Source organism: Microtus ochrogaster, chromosome 15, assembly GCF_000317375.1.
Source record: "Microtus ochrogaster isolate Prairie Vole_2 chromosome 15, MicOch1.0, whole genome shotgun sequence".
In the NCBI taxonomy this organism is placed as follows: domain Eukaryota; kingdom Metazoa; phylum Chordata; class Mammalia; order Rodentia; family Cricetidae; genus Microtus; species Microtus ochrogaster.
This window is the reverse complement of record NC_022017.1, coordinates 30,702,336-30,718,005: the sequence shown is the minus strand read 5'-3', so window position 1 is coordinate 30,718,005 and position 15,670 is coordinate 30,702,336. Positions and strand designations below refer to the sequence as shown.

The 15,670-nt window shown below is 40.5% G+C and overlaps 1 protein-coding gene across 10 annotated transcripts in view; it reads right to left on the bottom strand.

Annotated features, from left to right (window-relative positions):
- The window catches only part of Ptk2 (protein tyrosine kinase 2), a 190,499-nt gene that overhangs the window by 57,799 nt on the left and 117,030 nt on the right, over nt 1-15,670 (bottom strand). For all 10 annotated transcript variants that reach the window (XM_026782712.1, XM_026782708.1, XM_026782709.1 and 7 more), the window contains 4 exons: nt 7,904-7,988; nt 4,672-4,772; nt 2,522-2,637; nt 869-969 (listed from right to left, as the gene is read on the bottom strand). In XM_026782712.1, coding sequence (XP_026638513.1) covers nt 869-969; nt 2,522-2,637; nt 4,672-4,772; nt 7,904-7,988 — 403 coding nt within the window. The remainder of the gene's footprint in view (nt 1-868; nt 970-2,521; nt 2,638-4,671; nt 4,773-7,903; nt 7,989-15,670) is intronic.

Here is a 15,670-nt window from a genome sequence, read left to right as displayed (position 1 = left end):
CAGAGATCCGCCTACCTCTGCCTCCCGAGTGCTGGGATTAAAGGCGTGCGCCACCACCGCCCGGCTACAGGGCTTCATATTATATTGGAGCACATGCACCTGTAGTTGGGACCCTTGCTCTACAAATGACCCATGTAAGAACATATATTCCACTCCTGCCGGCAAGTTATGTTCTAAGCTGGCCCAGATACCGAACTTGCTCCCAGAAAATACATAAACACATTACATAGAGACTAAACCTTAAATTCTAAAATGTATCATGCTCAAGGGTTCTATTCTTTATAAACAGGGCTTAAACCCACTGACTGGGGTTCCGCTACTAACAGAAGCCAGAGCTATGCTCTACCTCCTAACCAACTCCTCTGGCTCAGAATGACTTTGGATGGAAATGTATAGCCCAGGAAAGCACAAAGGTTTTCCTGCCTTGTATATGCCCCCAAACGACTTCAAAATCATTGGTAGCATGTGTACAAACCTCTGCTTAATTCCAGATCTTAAAGGGTTACTGTGTTATTTCTTCTAAATTTTATAGTTACATGCCTTATAACTAAGCCATAGGCTGTTCTGAGTTATTTTGAAGTGAGGTCTGGGTTAAGATTGTCCAAGCACCACTGTCTGACAAGGCCATCCTTCCTCTACTAAAATGGCCTTGGACTTCAGGAAAACACATTGTGGCACACAGTGCATTAAAATCTTGATGTGTTTGTGTATACCTATTCTACCATTTGGTAGACTGAAGGGCAAGGAGTTTGAGACCAGTCCAGGTTACAATAATGAGACCCTGTCAAAAAAACCAACACTCCCCTTAACAAAACTCAAATAATACAGATTCATAGCCTATTTCCCAGCTGTTGCCCTAGATTCTCACCTTTATAGTAAGTACTATCTTCCATATATCGGGATAATCCAAAGTCTCCTAATTTTACACAATCATTTGAGGATACTAGAACATTCCGAGCAGCAATGTCCCTGATAAAGGAAAATTGGGGACAGTAAGCACAACAATAACAAAAATCTCATCAACTTATGATTATTACATACAGATATACAGGCAGGTATTTTGAAGGACAGCTTATACACAAGATGAAGAGATACAAAGATCGTTTCATTTCATATGTATTCCTCTAGAGGATATTTACAAGAATGAGTTGATGATCCTTACGAATAATGGCAAAATACTTTCTCAAACACTGAAAACACTTATCGCCTTGATAAACTCACACAGTAATGACATTATACTGACAAGCAGTGGATACACAGTCAGCATAACAGGAGATGTTCGTAAACAGAATTCCCCGTAAGCACTTGTTCTGTACAACTTTTATGATGCAGTCTGCTATAATACTGGACATCAAAACAGTAACTCTACTGTGATCCTTACGGAACACATTATAGAAACTTTCACTTGTATTCCAACCCAAAGCTGCAAATTCTAAGTAACATTCTGAAGAATGACAAGTGCCTCACAACATGTAAATATTCTGCAGTCTCAGGTCTGCTTTGGGGCTACTTCCACATTTTTACTGTTCTGTAAGTTCAGGCTGTGGATTATGTTTGGAGAATGAACATATATCTTGAAAGCATCATACATGAAAGGAGAAACAGTGAGCACTCGCAGGGGTACACTGAGACATTCTCACTGCAGCCCAGCCTGGCTTCAAATCCATGTATCAGCCTCTCAGGTGCTAGAATTAATGGTATGCACCACCATGACTGGTCTATGAAAATCTTTTTTTCTGTTCCTCTGAAAGGAGATAATAAAGCGTGACTCCTTCACTCAACCCCAATACAGTTTCATTCTGTAGATCAGGCTGGCCTGGAACTCACAGAGATCTGCCTGCTTCTGCCTCCCAAGTTATTCAGATTAAAGTTGTGCCACACCATAGCTGGCTCAACATCATGACTTTTTTTTTCTTTTTTTTCCGTTTTATTTTTATTTTATTTTTTTTTTTGAGATAATCTTGTGTAGCCTTTGTGTAGCCCTGGCTGACCTAGAACTAGCTGTGTAGACCAGGCTGGCCTCAAATTCATAGAGATTTGCCTGCTTTTGCCTCCTAAGCCCTAGGATTAAAGGTGTGCACTGCCATCAACCAGCAATACCATGACTTTCTAATGACTGAACACTAGGTTCAAATGATACACAAGCATCTTTTACAGAGTGCAAAGTAAGTTCCTTCTTTGTTTCTCACTGTTAACTGCTTGTTACTGAAATGGCCCCCTGGCAGATATGTTTGAACACCTGGTTCCCAGCTGATGGTGGCACGGCTTTGGGAGTTTGTGGAACTAACTGGCAGATCACTGCGGAGGACCTTGGTCAGATGGTTCTAGGTTAGTTCCTGACACAACATACAGAGTGGCTTCTACTGCGATTCATTCCACACAACAATGGCCAGGATCCGCTTGAACCAAAATAAATCCTTCCTTCCTGAAGCTGTTTCTGTCAGGGATAAGAAAAGTGAAAACACTCTAGAACTGCTCACCCCAATCAGTAGGCAGTGCAGCAGCTTCATGAATGCCTTACCTGTGAACAAATCTTTTACTCTCCAGATACGCAAGTGCCGTACTAAGCTGATAGGCATATAGGATCAAAGATGCCAGATCCAAGCTGTATTTCCTTACTTGCAAAAATGACCTCAGCTTTTGAAACAATGGTCAAGACAAAAGAGAAGTAATTAGAAATACAGAATAGATATTAAGAGCACAAAAGATAGACACAACACTATGAAGGTCCCCAAATGATTTTTTTTTTTAATGAAACACAGTCTCATTAACACACCTAGATGGGAAAGATGCTATGTAATCCTGGCAGCCTGGAATTCTATGTGTAAACCTGGCTGGCCTTAAACTCACAGAGATCCTCCTGCCTCTGCCACCCGAGTCAGAGTAAAGGCATGTAACAACATGCCCACCTTTCTAAATGGATTTTAAATTGTATTATATTTTAGTTCTTCTTTGATAAAGATAAAACAATATTTTTCATTTGAAATCCCTTTAAAATTTAGAATCTTTATGACTACAGACAAATTTCTAAAACATGTAAAAGATGGGCCCGAAGGGAAAAAAAAAGTGAGCTATAAAGTATTGCTAAACAGTAATAGGCAGAGACCAGTCACTATTGCAATCACAGAACATCCATCTACCCCACTGCATCTTGCTGAGCTTCAGGGAGTGTTTTAGGGTAAGACAGGAGGAGGAGGAGTACATTTTCTTTCCTTGCCCATGGTTTTGACACCTACAATGGAGACACACTGGATTTTTCTCCCATTGGGCTTACCAATCTTATCACTTATAGCATTCATTCAGCTAGACACTAATACAAAATTTTATCAACACCCAAAATTCTAAAAAAAAAAATAGTAAATAAAAGGGAAGCATTTAGCACCAGCATTGAGCAAACTCCTCAAAAGCAAAAGTGAGGGAAAGGGAAAAAAAAAAAGAAAAACTAACTAAACCCATCCATTACCCTCCATTTGATTTGAAAGGGCAGAGAGAATGGAAGAGGATGCTGTAAAATGAATGCTAGTTACCTCCCCGCTCAGTTAAGAGTATGACTCAGGGGCTGGACGGATGGTTCAGAGGTTAAAAACACTGGCTGCTCTTCCAGAGGCCTTGAATTCAATTCCCAGCAACCACATGGCAGCTCACAACCATCTATAATGAGATCTAGTGTCCTCTTTAGGTATATAGGCAGAACATAATATACATAATAAATAAATCCATCTTGAAAGAGGAAGGGAAAGAGGGGAGAGAAAGGAAGAGAGAGAGAGATTGAGAAAGAGAAAGAGTTTGACTCAGGAAGGTGGCAGTGGCATATGCCTTTAATCCCAGCGTTTAGGAGGCAGAGGCAGACAGATCACTGTGAGTTCGAGGCCAGCCTGGTCTACAAAACAAGTTCCAGGACAGCCAGGGCTCCACAAAGAAACCCTGTCCCGGAAAACAAAACCAAACCAACCAACAAATTAATTAAAAAACAAAACAAAACAACAAAACAGAGTCAGACTCAGTAACTTGAGTGGAGCTCAGCATCTGAAGATCTGCTTTTCTAGCAAGCTTCTATCATACCTTTTTCTAGGTGGAGGTGATGACTGATTAGTTTCCAAGCTTTTGGAGAATATCAAACAGGGCCAATGATTCTCTGTTACTCATTGTTTGTTACTCACAGGTGTCAAAGAAACTGAGTAATAGGTTAGTCTGAAAGACTTGAAGTGAATTCTCAAAAGGATTAAGAAGCTGATTAGATTTAGCACTGTTTCTTTCACCCTCAAGTCATGAAGCTAGTTCTTTAGAAAAACTACCTGTTTATCTGCTGTCATCTGTTTCAATAACACACCTAGGTGGGAAAGAAACTGCTGAGGAGGGAACTGTCTGGGAATGCAATGGTTAAGAGTTTATCTCATTTTATGCTAAAGATGGGGCCTATATTGTCCAGAAGGCTTCAAATTTCTAGGGTAAAGGAACCAACCCTCTTCAAACTCACAAGAAGAGGTGACTACAGATGTGTTCCACCAGGCCCAGTTCAATGAAGAAGACATTTATACCACAGCTTCTGAATAAAAAGCACACATAATCCTCAACAATGTAACCTGTGTATTTGTGTTATGCAGGTGAGGGATACACACAGCAGGTACAAGGCTGTTGCCACCATGGCTAGACAGTCTGGGATCTTGGTACCTCTCCAAGCGTGCACAACTCCATGATTATCCAGACGGGGTTCTCTGTAATGACTCCAATCAGCTTCACGATGTGAGGATGGTCGAACTGACGCATTGTTACTGGGGGAAAGTGGTCTTCAGTTAATCTCCTGAAGCCTTTTCAGGTTCTTTTTGTTTTGTTTTGTTTTTCGAGACAGGGTTTCTCTGTGGTTTTGGAGCCTGTCCTGGAACTAGCTCTTGTAGACCAGGCTGGTCTCGAACTCACAGAGATCCGCCTGCCTCTGCCTCCCAAGTGCTGGGATTAAAGGCGTGCACCACCATGCCAGGCTTCAGGTTCTTTACATTACCTCAATTTACACACAAGGCTGAATCGTTAAAAACTTTGTGCTCAATGTCACAGGTCAATCTTGGTTGTATGTGAATGAAAGTTGGCAGAAAAAAAGGCACATGGCACTATCAGGCCACAAGATAAAACCCATTCTGGGGAGAAAATAAGGTGAAAAGGGGAGTTCAAGAGTTATACCCAAAAGGCAACAACAGGGACTTCTAAATCTTGAACAAAAATAGCTCTAGCACCTACCACTGTGGTCTTGTTTGCTAGAGTATATATAAATGGATGATCTCAGGTCCCTAAAGAGAATCATTCCCACATAGCAGTGAGGAACTGTGTGAAAGAGAAACACTAGATGGTATCTGGCTTTCATGTTCTACTGTGGCCCAGTTCTTTTGTCAGGAGGGACCCATGCCAAGTGATGTCTACAGAAGTCATTGGGCTTGACCACCTGACTGAGTCCAAGGAGACCCAGAATGTACTGCATACACATATACCTATGTATGGCACATAACCATTCAAAATTTTTACAGCTATCTAGCATCCTAACAAAAGCTAACCTTAAGAGTTACAGAACCTAAAAGTCCAAGTAGTTAAAGGCAACCAGTTCAGTGGCCATAGAAACGTAAGACTTTAGACTGCTAAAAAAAACAAAACAAAACAAAACAAAAAATAAAACAAAAGGATGTCAAGCAAGGAAATACTGTAACATCAAAATTATCCATCTCTGAGTGAGCATGCACACATGAATGCAGCTACCCATTAAGGCCAGAAGAGAAAGTCAGATTCTCTGGAGCTGGATTTACAGGTAATTGTAAACCACCTGAGGTCGGTGTTGGAAACTAAAGCCCTTTATAAGAACATGAACTTAACTGCTAAGTCATCTCTCCAGCTCCTGCTTGTTTCTTTGGAGAATAGAAACCCAAAATATATCATTAAATTCTGTATTGTTAAATTCAGGTAACTGCTTAATCACTCTTTTATCTTGTGATAATCTCCAGGAACCCAGGGTATCTGCTGTAACCTCTGGTTTTACATAATCATCACACATAGTTTTCATGATTTTTTTAAATATTTATTTATTATGTATACAATATTCTGTCTGTGTGTATGCCTGCAGGCCAGAAGAGGGCACCAAACCCCATTACAGATGGTTGTGAGCCACCATGTGGTTGCTGGGAATTGAACTCGGGACCTTTGGAAGAACAGGCAATGCTCTTAACCTCTGAGCCATCTCTCCAGCCCATGATTTTTATTTCATTTGAAATAATTAGTGCAGATAATAAAGAGCACAGAATGAGGAGGTGAGGAGGGTCTTGAAGTCATACGGAAACTGTCACACTACACTAGAATTCCCAGGTTAAGTTTAGCCTGTCATTTATCTATCTTGCAGTAGATGAAGAACTAAGGGCTGCCACCTGCTTGTCAACTTTGCAACCTTGCCTTTCTGTGCAATCCTTTATGTATCTGTGTTTCTGCAGCACTGAAGAGTTGAGATGGAAGCTACATTGTCATCAACGTTGAAATCTTTACTATCTGGCTCACAACCGAAGTTGTTGAGATGGCCTAGACATATTCTTCAATTCTAGGCCATCTCGCCCATCTTACTTATAGCCTGTTATAGCCTGGGAGAGTCATCTACACTGCACCTGTCACAGTCCCCAAGGAAGTAGTGAGCAACCTTGTCAACAGAAAGTCTTAATCTAACCTGGCTATGTCTATAGAAATATACAACTGAGTTCTGCAGTGGTGTTCTCCAAAATCACAGCACATCACCTGCTTATATATATATATAAAAAGAGACAATGCATAAAACCCTCTCCAAGGTAAGGCAGGCAGGAAGCTAGGTTTGAAGACTAGATGGTCTGTCATTCTGTGGCTTAGGTACATGAGATAAAAGCCATTGGCCAGGTCCCTTTTTATTCTCAAATCAGGGATTGAAGAATATGTCTAAAGATAGTTAACAGATGATATTACAGTGTGAATTACTCTATGGTGACTGACTAGATGGCCAGGTGGCATGAAATGTAAAGTGGAAGAGATCCATCCAATGTTTGTGTACTGACCATCACTGAAGTTCTGTCCTGCGCTGATTGCCTTCCCCAGGCCAAGTCCTACAATGGTCCCTGTGCAGAGTGATGAGTATATGGCCCTTTCCCCCACAGAGTTTAAAGTCTAGAGGGAGAGACAGATAATAAGCACATGTGATCATTGTATGTATATTTAATCATGAACTCTGAGGAGCAGAATGTCGTCCTATGGGTGACAGTAGCGGGCAGGAGGCAGGGACTTAAAGGATAAGATGCAGAAACCCCAAGAGAAGAGAATGAACATCAGTGTGCTTGATATGGACATGCTAGATAAGATCCTACTTCTCACCACCTCCTCATTCTGTGCATTATGGGAGAGAAGGCCCATAATGCATAGCTCATCTGAGACAGCCTTACAACTGGGATGTAATACACCTAGGCCAGAGGGCTGAGGGTGGTAGGGAGAATCAATTTTTTATAAAGTCACTCAGGAGGCTGTCATAGGAAGCATCTCTGGGGTTTCGGTCTGACTCTGTAGGGCAGGAAGCTAGTCATGATCCTGACTCATCTATAGCTTATGGGCTCTATCAGGACAGAACTGTGTTGTCTTGGTAACCTCTATACTCATGGTGCCTGGCAAGATCTGGGCTAGAGTGATTTATGCGCAAGTACCAACTCCAAGATGCTACATGCTACAGGAAGCAAATAAAAAGCATGTACCACCTTCCTCTACATGTAAACATGTCTGCCTGTGGAAACTTGACAAACCTGGACATTAATCAGCAAGGTGAGTAATGATGACTTATAAAGTGAAAGCAACTTTCTTGCAAAGACAGCTGGATTCAGGAAAAAAGTCAGAAGGAGTTGCACAAAAGTTTCAAAGAACTTACAGGCTTCTTGAAGGAACTTCTCTCTCACGCTGTCCGAAGTACAGTTTTTACATGTTTTGATTGCAACAGCCAAAGCTGGATTCTCCTGTGTCAGGGAAATTATAGAATCATACATACATGCAAAAAGTTCTCTGTATTAGTCAACACACACACACACACACACACACACACACACACACACACACCTGTTTGCTTTGTAACTGTGGATTTATGATGAGAAAGAACTGGAACTATAAAATGAGTGAGTTAAAAAATATTCTGTATTTTTAACTGAAAAAAATTCCACAGTAAAATGGACATGCATGTGAAATGCCACAGGTAAGTCACTTATGTATGTACCAGTGAAAAACAGATGCAAGGGTCCCTGCTCTGAGTCAGCTGGCATTCCAGTGTGAAACACCAAAGATAAAGTCAGTCATTTCACAATGTGTTAGAAATGCATTTTAGCAGAAAGGAATAGATCAGGCAAAACGTGGGGGACAAAGTGGTGGCAGCTGTACAAGGAACACTCACTAAACAGCTGAAAGGAAGACAAAGATCCTGAGAAGATGGAGCTAGTCATACCGAGGGGAAGTTACATGTTACTAAAGGAATGGTGAACATGCAGTTCAAGGGAATTGGGGATGGGGGCAGTGTAGCAAAGGCTTCAGCAGCAGAGTGTGTGTAAGTGTAGAAACACAGACAGGGACCTAGACGGAGGGGTGGGATAGGAGAGTGAGCCTCAGATGAGCAGCACTCTTGCAGCAGCCTCTCCAGTGCCCAGAGTGTAAGCAGGAGCCACTGTGCATAACTGAACCTGTGGGTCTCATCATTTGGGTTTGGAAGGGGCACTCTGGCTCCATCTGCTGCTGAGAGATGATACAGAAGGTGAGGTGAGGCATGGAGAGTGATGTGAAAGGCTATTGGTGGAATGGACAGTGGGCAGCAGTGGAGGTGGGAAGAGGACTGGGCATTTGGATTTTTTCCCTCAAAGTTGGGCAAAAGTGGCCCTTGTAGTGACAGGAAAGAGTGAATTCAGGTTTTGACCAGAGAAACTAATAATGTGGAAGGAAAAATCAGAAGTTAATGGTTTCTAAAAGTGGTAAGCTGGGATGTTGTTGAGACACAAAAGGCTTTAGGGACAGTCCAAGTCCTTGAGACTATACATTGCTAGAAGAGACAGCAGGTCAGGACTGTGCTTTGCACCTCTACAGCAATGGGAAAGTCAGAGAAAGAAGAAATAATGGTAAAGGAGACTAGGAAGGCATGACCTACAGAACAGGAGAAAATCCAAGAAAATGTGTAGCTCTAGAATCCAAAGTTTGTCTTCAATGAGTTCAAAGGAAAGAGCTTAAGAGAAAAAAGAAGGGAAGAAATGGTCTGTTGTTTTTAGCGAACCAAGGACACGGTATGGATGAGCATGGGCAGATATTGTATTTGATAAAACCATTTATTTAACTTAATATATGTAATAGGCCTCACTTTCTGTCATTAAGCAAAGCAAAAAAAAGAAGAGGAAATAAAAGTGGAATAAACAGGACTTTACAAATGCCAAGTCACGTCGGTCTCACTGTCTCTACTGCCTAACTCCTGTCATCATCCTATGAAATGTAGACTAATAACCCAGGCAGAGGCACACCTCAGGATAAAGGCCATGATATAGTGCTGCTGTGAATCCTTCTTTGAATCCGTCTACAGCCTCTTGCTTCCTAAAAATGGCTAGGTGTGAAGAGAACTGTGCTATCTGATCTCCTCTATGTGGCCTGTGTTTGGTTTCCTTGGTCAGCTCTGAGTATTTCTGTGATCTCTGTAGGTTTCCCATTGGACTACTGCTATTTTCTTCTTGAGAATGGACTACTCGGACCCAGGTCCTGTGTGCTGAACATGAGTCAACAGCTGCTAGAAGGCATAGTAGGTGCCAAGCCCATGCTGGTAGAAGGACAGCTACTTAAAAAGTGATTCAGGGCAACTCATAGTCACCAAAAGTATCAGTTACAAGCAGCAAGAACTGGATTTAAGAGAGTTGAGGAAGCCGGGCGGTGGTGGCGCACGCCTTTAATCCCAGCACTCGGGAGGCAGAGGCAGGCGGATCTCTGTGAGTTCGAGACCAGCCTGGTCTACAGAGCTAGTTCCAGGACAGGCTCCAAAGCCACAGAGAAACCCTCAAAAAAAAAAAAAAAAAAAAAAAAAAAAGAGAGTTGAGGAAAAAAAGAGCTTCATGCCTTTTCAGTGATGGGACATGCTGAAGGACAGGTAAAGCCGTAAACCATGTGACAAAATATAGATTAACAGAAATGGGATAATTTAAGTTGTAGGAGTTGTTAGGAATAAGCCTGAGCTATCAGTCAGACGTTGGTAATATAAGCCTCAGTGTATTTATTTGGAAGCTGCTGGTTGAACAGAAATCCTACAAATGATGTTTCAATGTGGGACTGGAATTTCCACATAAGACCTGACAAAGCCTAAAAAAGGATTCTAAACACACAAACACACACACACACACACACACACACACACACACACACACACACCAGAATCAAACTCGGCTTCTTGGTAACTGCTTTTTCTTGAGTAGGCTGTTTGCTAGTGGCATCAGAGGCACAGCTCCTTTAAGAGACTGCGTTCTGACTCAGTGCTAGGTGGTTCTTTAAAGAGGTTTTGCTATCAAACATTTAAATCGGATTTATAAGCAGCAGGTGGAATACTACTCAGTGGCAGCACAGACCCAAAAGCTCCCCAGAATTGGGGCAGTAAATGTGGCTCTTGTGCTGGTACCTCTGCCATGAAGCTGGGCTGTCAGGGAATCAAGCGCGGCAGAGTCAGCTGCCAAAGCAGAGACACCACTTAACATTTTAAAGGCTCACGTGGTCAGAAAAAATATTACAGATACTAAATAAAGAGAGATTCAGATGAAAAAAAGAAAGAAAAACTCTAAACAGATTATAGAGTGTTTAAAAATATACATAAACTTGGGAGAAAGAGTAGATACAGACAATCATATAAAAATGTTTAAAAATAATAAAGTTCTTTAAAAAGGAATAAAGTTGGGCTGGAGAGATGGATCAGAGGTTAAGAGCACTGGCTGCTCTTCCAAAGGTCCTGAGTTCAGTTCCCAGCAACCACATGGTGGCTCACAACCATCTGTAATGAGATCTGGTGCCCTCTTCTGGCCTTCAGGCATACAGACAGACAGAACATTGTATACTGAATGAATGAATGAAGTCATAAAGATGGGAAATACAGAGTTTGGATTCTGTATATCACTGTGTTGTCATTGAATTTTCTGAATGCTAACAAATGAACGATAACTGTTAAAACACACTGGATTATGAAAAGTGCTAGATTAAATCAACCTATATATTTAAAAAATGTTTTGACTTCAAAATGAAAGTCAAAAGATATGCTGCTTTGGAAGAAAGATTATGCTTTTATTTCCACAGGAAAGGAGAAGCTGTGGATTCATTCTGGGTTAAAGAAAATCAGATCCGGGGGCTGGAGAGATGGCTCAGAGGTTAAGGGCATTGCCTGCTCTTCCAAAGGTCCTGAGTTCAATTCCCAGCAACCACATGGTGGCTCACAACCATCTGTAATGGGGCCTGGTGCCCTCTTCTGGTCTGCTAGCATACACACAAACAGAATATATGTATTCTAATAAATAAATAAATAAATAAATAAATAAATATTTTTTTTTTAAAAAAAGAAAATCAGGTCTGATTGCGGAAGACTCCCTGAAATCTTGAGTACAGACACTTAAGAAACAAAAAAACCTACAAGAACTACAAGACACATAACACATATTTTACCTGGTCAAACATAAAACAGAAAAATCCTCTTTAACTGACTTTTGCACACCACATAAGTTTTATGTATTTTAAGAACAAGGGGACCAAGCACCAATGGAAATGGATGGATGAGCCAGGTGATCCAGCATCTGAAAATGCCTCTGTTGCAGTGTTCTTGGAGTTATGCATCCATATAAGCTTGAAGGCTTCTGCCTGAGATGGTACAGCCTCACAAACTATTCTAGCCAAGACTTAACCATTATTCTGATTTTCTCAGGAATCTGCTAAGATGCCAGTGCCCCCAAATAAGAGAAAATAGCCTAGAAAATGATACCCACATTCCCAAAAGATGTGTTATAGATGCTTATTATGTAAGGGAGGTTGGTTACAAGTTGCTATTGGTAATGATCAGGAAAAAAGTTAAACAAGGGAAGTTAGGTTCTAGGATCTTTTTCTCAAAAGAAAAGGGGGATATAGAAATGATAGGATAAAAGGGTAGACTACTGAATCTACTTTAATCCAAAAAAGAACTATTAATTATTTTTTCAATTTTTTTATTGATATTTATTGAGCTCTACATTTCTCTCTGCTCCCCTCCCCCCTTGAACCCTCCCTTAAGGTCCCCATGCTCCCAATTTACTCAGGAGATCTTGTCTTTTTATACTTTCTACTTCCCATGTAGATTAGGTCTATGTAAGTCTCTCTTAGTGTCCTCATTGTTGTCTAAGTTCTCTAGGATTGTGGTTGGTAGGCTGGCTTTCTTTGCTTTATGTTTAAAAACCACCTATGAGTGAGCACATATGATAATTATCTTTCTGTGTCTGGGTTATCTCACTCAAAATAATGTTTTCTAGCTCCATCCATTTTCCCACAAAATTCAAGCTGTCATTTTTTTCTGCTGTGTAGTATTCCATTGTGTAAATGTACCACATTTAGAACTATTAATCTTAAATATTATATAACGGTTAGGATTTTGGCTTATTAATGCAAATTTAAAGTTAATTTTGTTATACTATATGTACATTTCTACTCTTGTTTAAGGTATTGTGTTTATGCAGCTCATTTAAAAATATAATAATTAAGAAATACAGATTACTAGTCATCTATAATAGTAAAAAATATAGTCAAGTTAGATATGTTTTCAAGGTTACACACGGATATATTTAGATAGATGGTCTTCAAACACTTCAAAGAATTACTGAATACAGCATTTAATATGTTTAATAATCGAAGACTTTTCATGACAGTGAGATATGCCTGCTTCTCGAAGCACCAATCTACTTCAGAGAAGATGATGGGCATCAAAGACACTCTGTATGGAGTTTGTTTCCTTTATGGTAAAAGCTAGCTATATGGGTAAAGAAACTATCCTTGCCTCAATTGCTGACAGTTACTGTTCAAACTGGCCCAGCAAGATGCAAGATAAGAACTTTGCAAAGATAAAGAAGGACATGCCGGGTGTTGATGGTACACACCTTTAATCCCAATACTCAGGAGGCAGAGGCAGGTGGATCCTTGTGAGTTCTAGCCCAGCCTGATCTACAGAGTGAGCTCCAGGACAGGCTACAAAGCTACACAAAGAAGCCCATCTCAAAAACCCAAGGAAAGACAGTTCTTCAAAATTCCCTGCTTTACAGGAAAGACTGTGAGCTATGCTAGGCCAATAGGCCAGAGCTGGATGCCCTGATGTAGCAGAGGAACTTTGGGTGACTGTCTAGGCAGCCTGATGTCCCTTATCATTAGGTAACATTTCATCCTTCTGGTGTCTTTGATGGAGTTAAAGACTAAATAGTTAAACTTACAGTTTTCCTAAGTAATAATAGACAGCAAATTAAGTATAAAACTTAAGATGCAACAAAATAAGATAATATTTTCTCTAATTTTGATAAATAAAAATAGACTGGATATTGTAACTGTAATTCTTAGTTGATAACTGCTTTTGTTGTATATAATCTTACTATGTTAAAGTTAAAACCTTCCTTCTTAACTAGACAAAAGGGGGGAAATGCTGTGGAATAATCCTTTTGTACACTGTGAAGATTTGTCACTGTGATTGGTTTAATGAAGAAACTGACTAGCCAGTAACTGAACAGGCTAAAGTTAGGAGGGAAGAATCAAACTGAGAATGATGGGAAGAAGGGGAGAGTCAGAGGAGTTGCCAGGAGACACAGAGGGAGCAAGATATGTTGGAGAACAGGTATAGCAACGAGCCATGTGGCAATACATAGATTAATAGAAATGGGTTAATATATGTTGTAAGAGTTAGTTAGTAATAAGCTATCAATCAAGCATTTAAAATTAAAAGTAAGACTTTCTTGTGGTTGAGAAGAGGCTGCCCGGATGGGAAAACTCTGTCTAGAGGGAGATCCTCTGTTCACTATTTTCAAACACTTAGCTAATTTACCTTGTGCCTTACAACTTTATGACACTGACATGCTAACCTTCGACTAGCACCTTTTGTCCTTACTTTCCCTGGGAACCTAGACTCACAGTGAGGAGCCACTTGCTTTCTGAGTCCACCAGAAGGCACAAGATTATTTTTAAGGTGGCAGGATGTAAGCAGAGCTTTAGACAGCACTTGGTAAGGGTGAATTTTATGTTCCCTTTTGAATAGATCATGAGGGAATTAGAAGTGAGACAATATTTTTCTGAATGTTTTTGTGAGGTTGTTTTGAATAAGTTTAAATTTTTGGTTGCTTAAAGAGAGAGAGAAAGAGAGACAGACAGACAGACAAAGTTTCATTTTGTTATGTAAATAGGCTGCCTTGATTTCACAATCCTCCTGCCCTGTTTCCTAAGTGCTAGGATGTCAGGTGTGTGACTCCACACCTCTTCCACCAGTGAGTTAACATTGAAGGCTGCCTTTTCTAATGTGTGGGCCTCACCCTGAAGACTTCCACAAAGAAGTGAGAACTGAGAATATTTACTGTCTTTTGGCCTTAGAATAACTAGCCTTTACTTTCTCCACTGTAGACTGGATGGCTTCAAACTCACAGAGACCTGCCTGCCTCCAAAGTGCTGGGAATTAAAGGAGTGTGCCACCATTGCCCGGCTCTAAGATAGATTCATTTTTAAAAACAAAATGATGGCTGAAAATGTAGCTCAGGAATATAGCATTTCCCTAACATGTCCAAGTTACTAGATCCAAACTCTGACAGTACAGAAAGCAAAAAAGGGGGTGTGGCAGATGACAAGGAGGGAGTTCACCAATTCTGTGGTGTGTGCCAGGTGAGTAACAAGTCTGGAAATCTACTCATCAGCAGCTGTAAAAGGAAAAGGCAGACCACCTGATTTGGTAACAGAAATTCATGAGTCTCATTTCCTATCACCTCAGACAGGCAGAGCCATGTCTAAGCTTAGGTCTTCTACCCAATTAAGACCCAGGCTTCCTTTTGCTGTATTTTATCCTCAAAAGGTGGAGTTAAGACAATGAATATATATAAAGATATGTTTTTTGAAATGGAAAAAAGAAAATAGATAAATGTATAATAAAGTGATGGAACACAGTACAAGAATAGAGCTATGTGAAAATTCTGGGTGCTTGTGAGAAAACTCTAAGAAAATAAGACAAGTTTTATAACCTTCATTTCTTCAAATCACAGTCAGCTGTTGGTATTATGTACCTCTATGTAAAAACATGTTTTTGTCACATGTGGCTTATCCTCGGGACTGAACACCTTATTTGTGTGATTCTGCTTAACCTTCAGAATATAAACTGTTTGATGCTCTGAATAAAATGGGCCTCTGCATGAAACTTTAGTCTGCCTCATTTTAAGACCAGCTCTCCCAGGTTTATACTGCCAACTAGAACTGTAAACAATGTATCCTGTAATCCAACTTAAGAACACAGGAAAGGCATCAGAAGCAGAACACCCAACTACATGATGGAACAAGAAAGAAACATTCCCTTATATCTGGGTAAGGGATATTTAAAAGGGCAGTTATGGAGGCTCTATGAAAAAAAAAGCATCTCGCCGGGCGATGGTGGCGCACACCTTTAATCCCA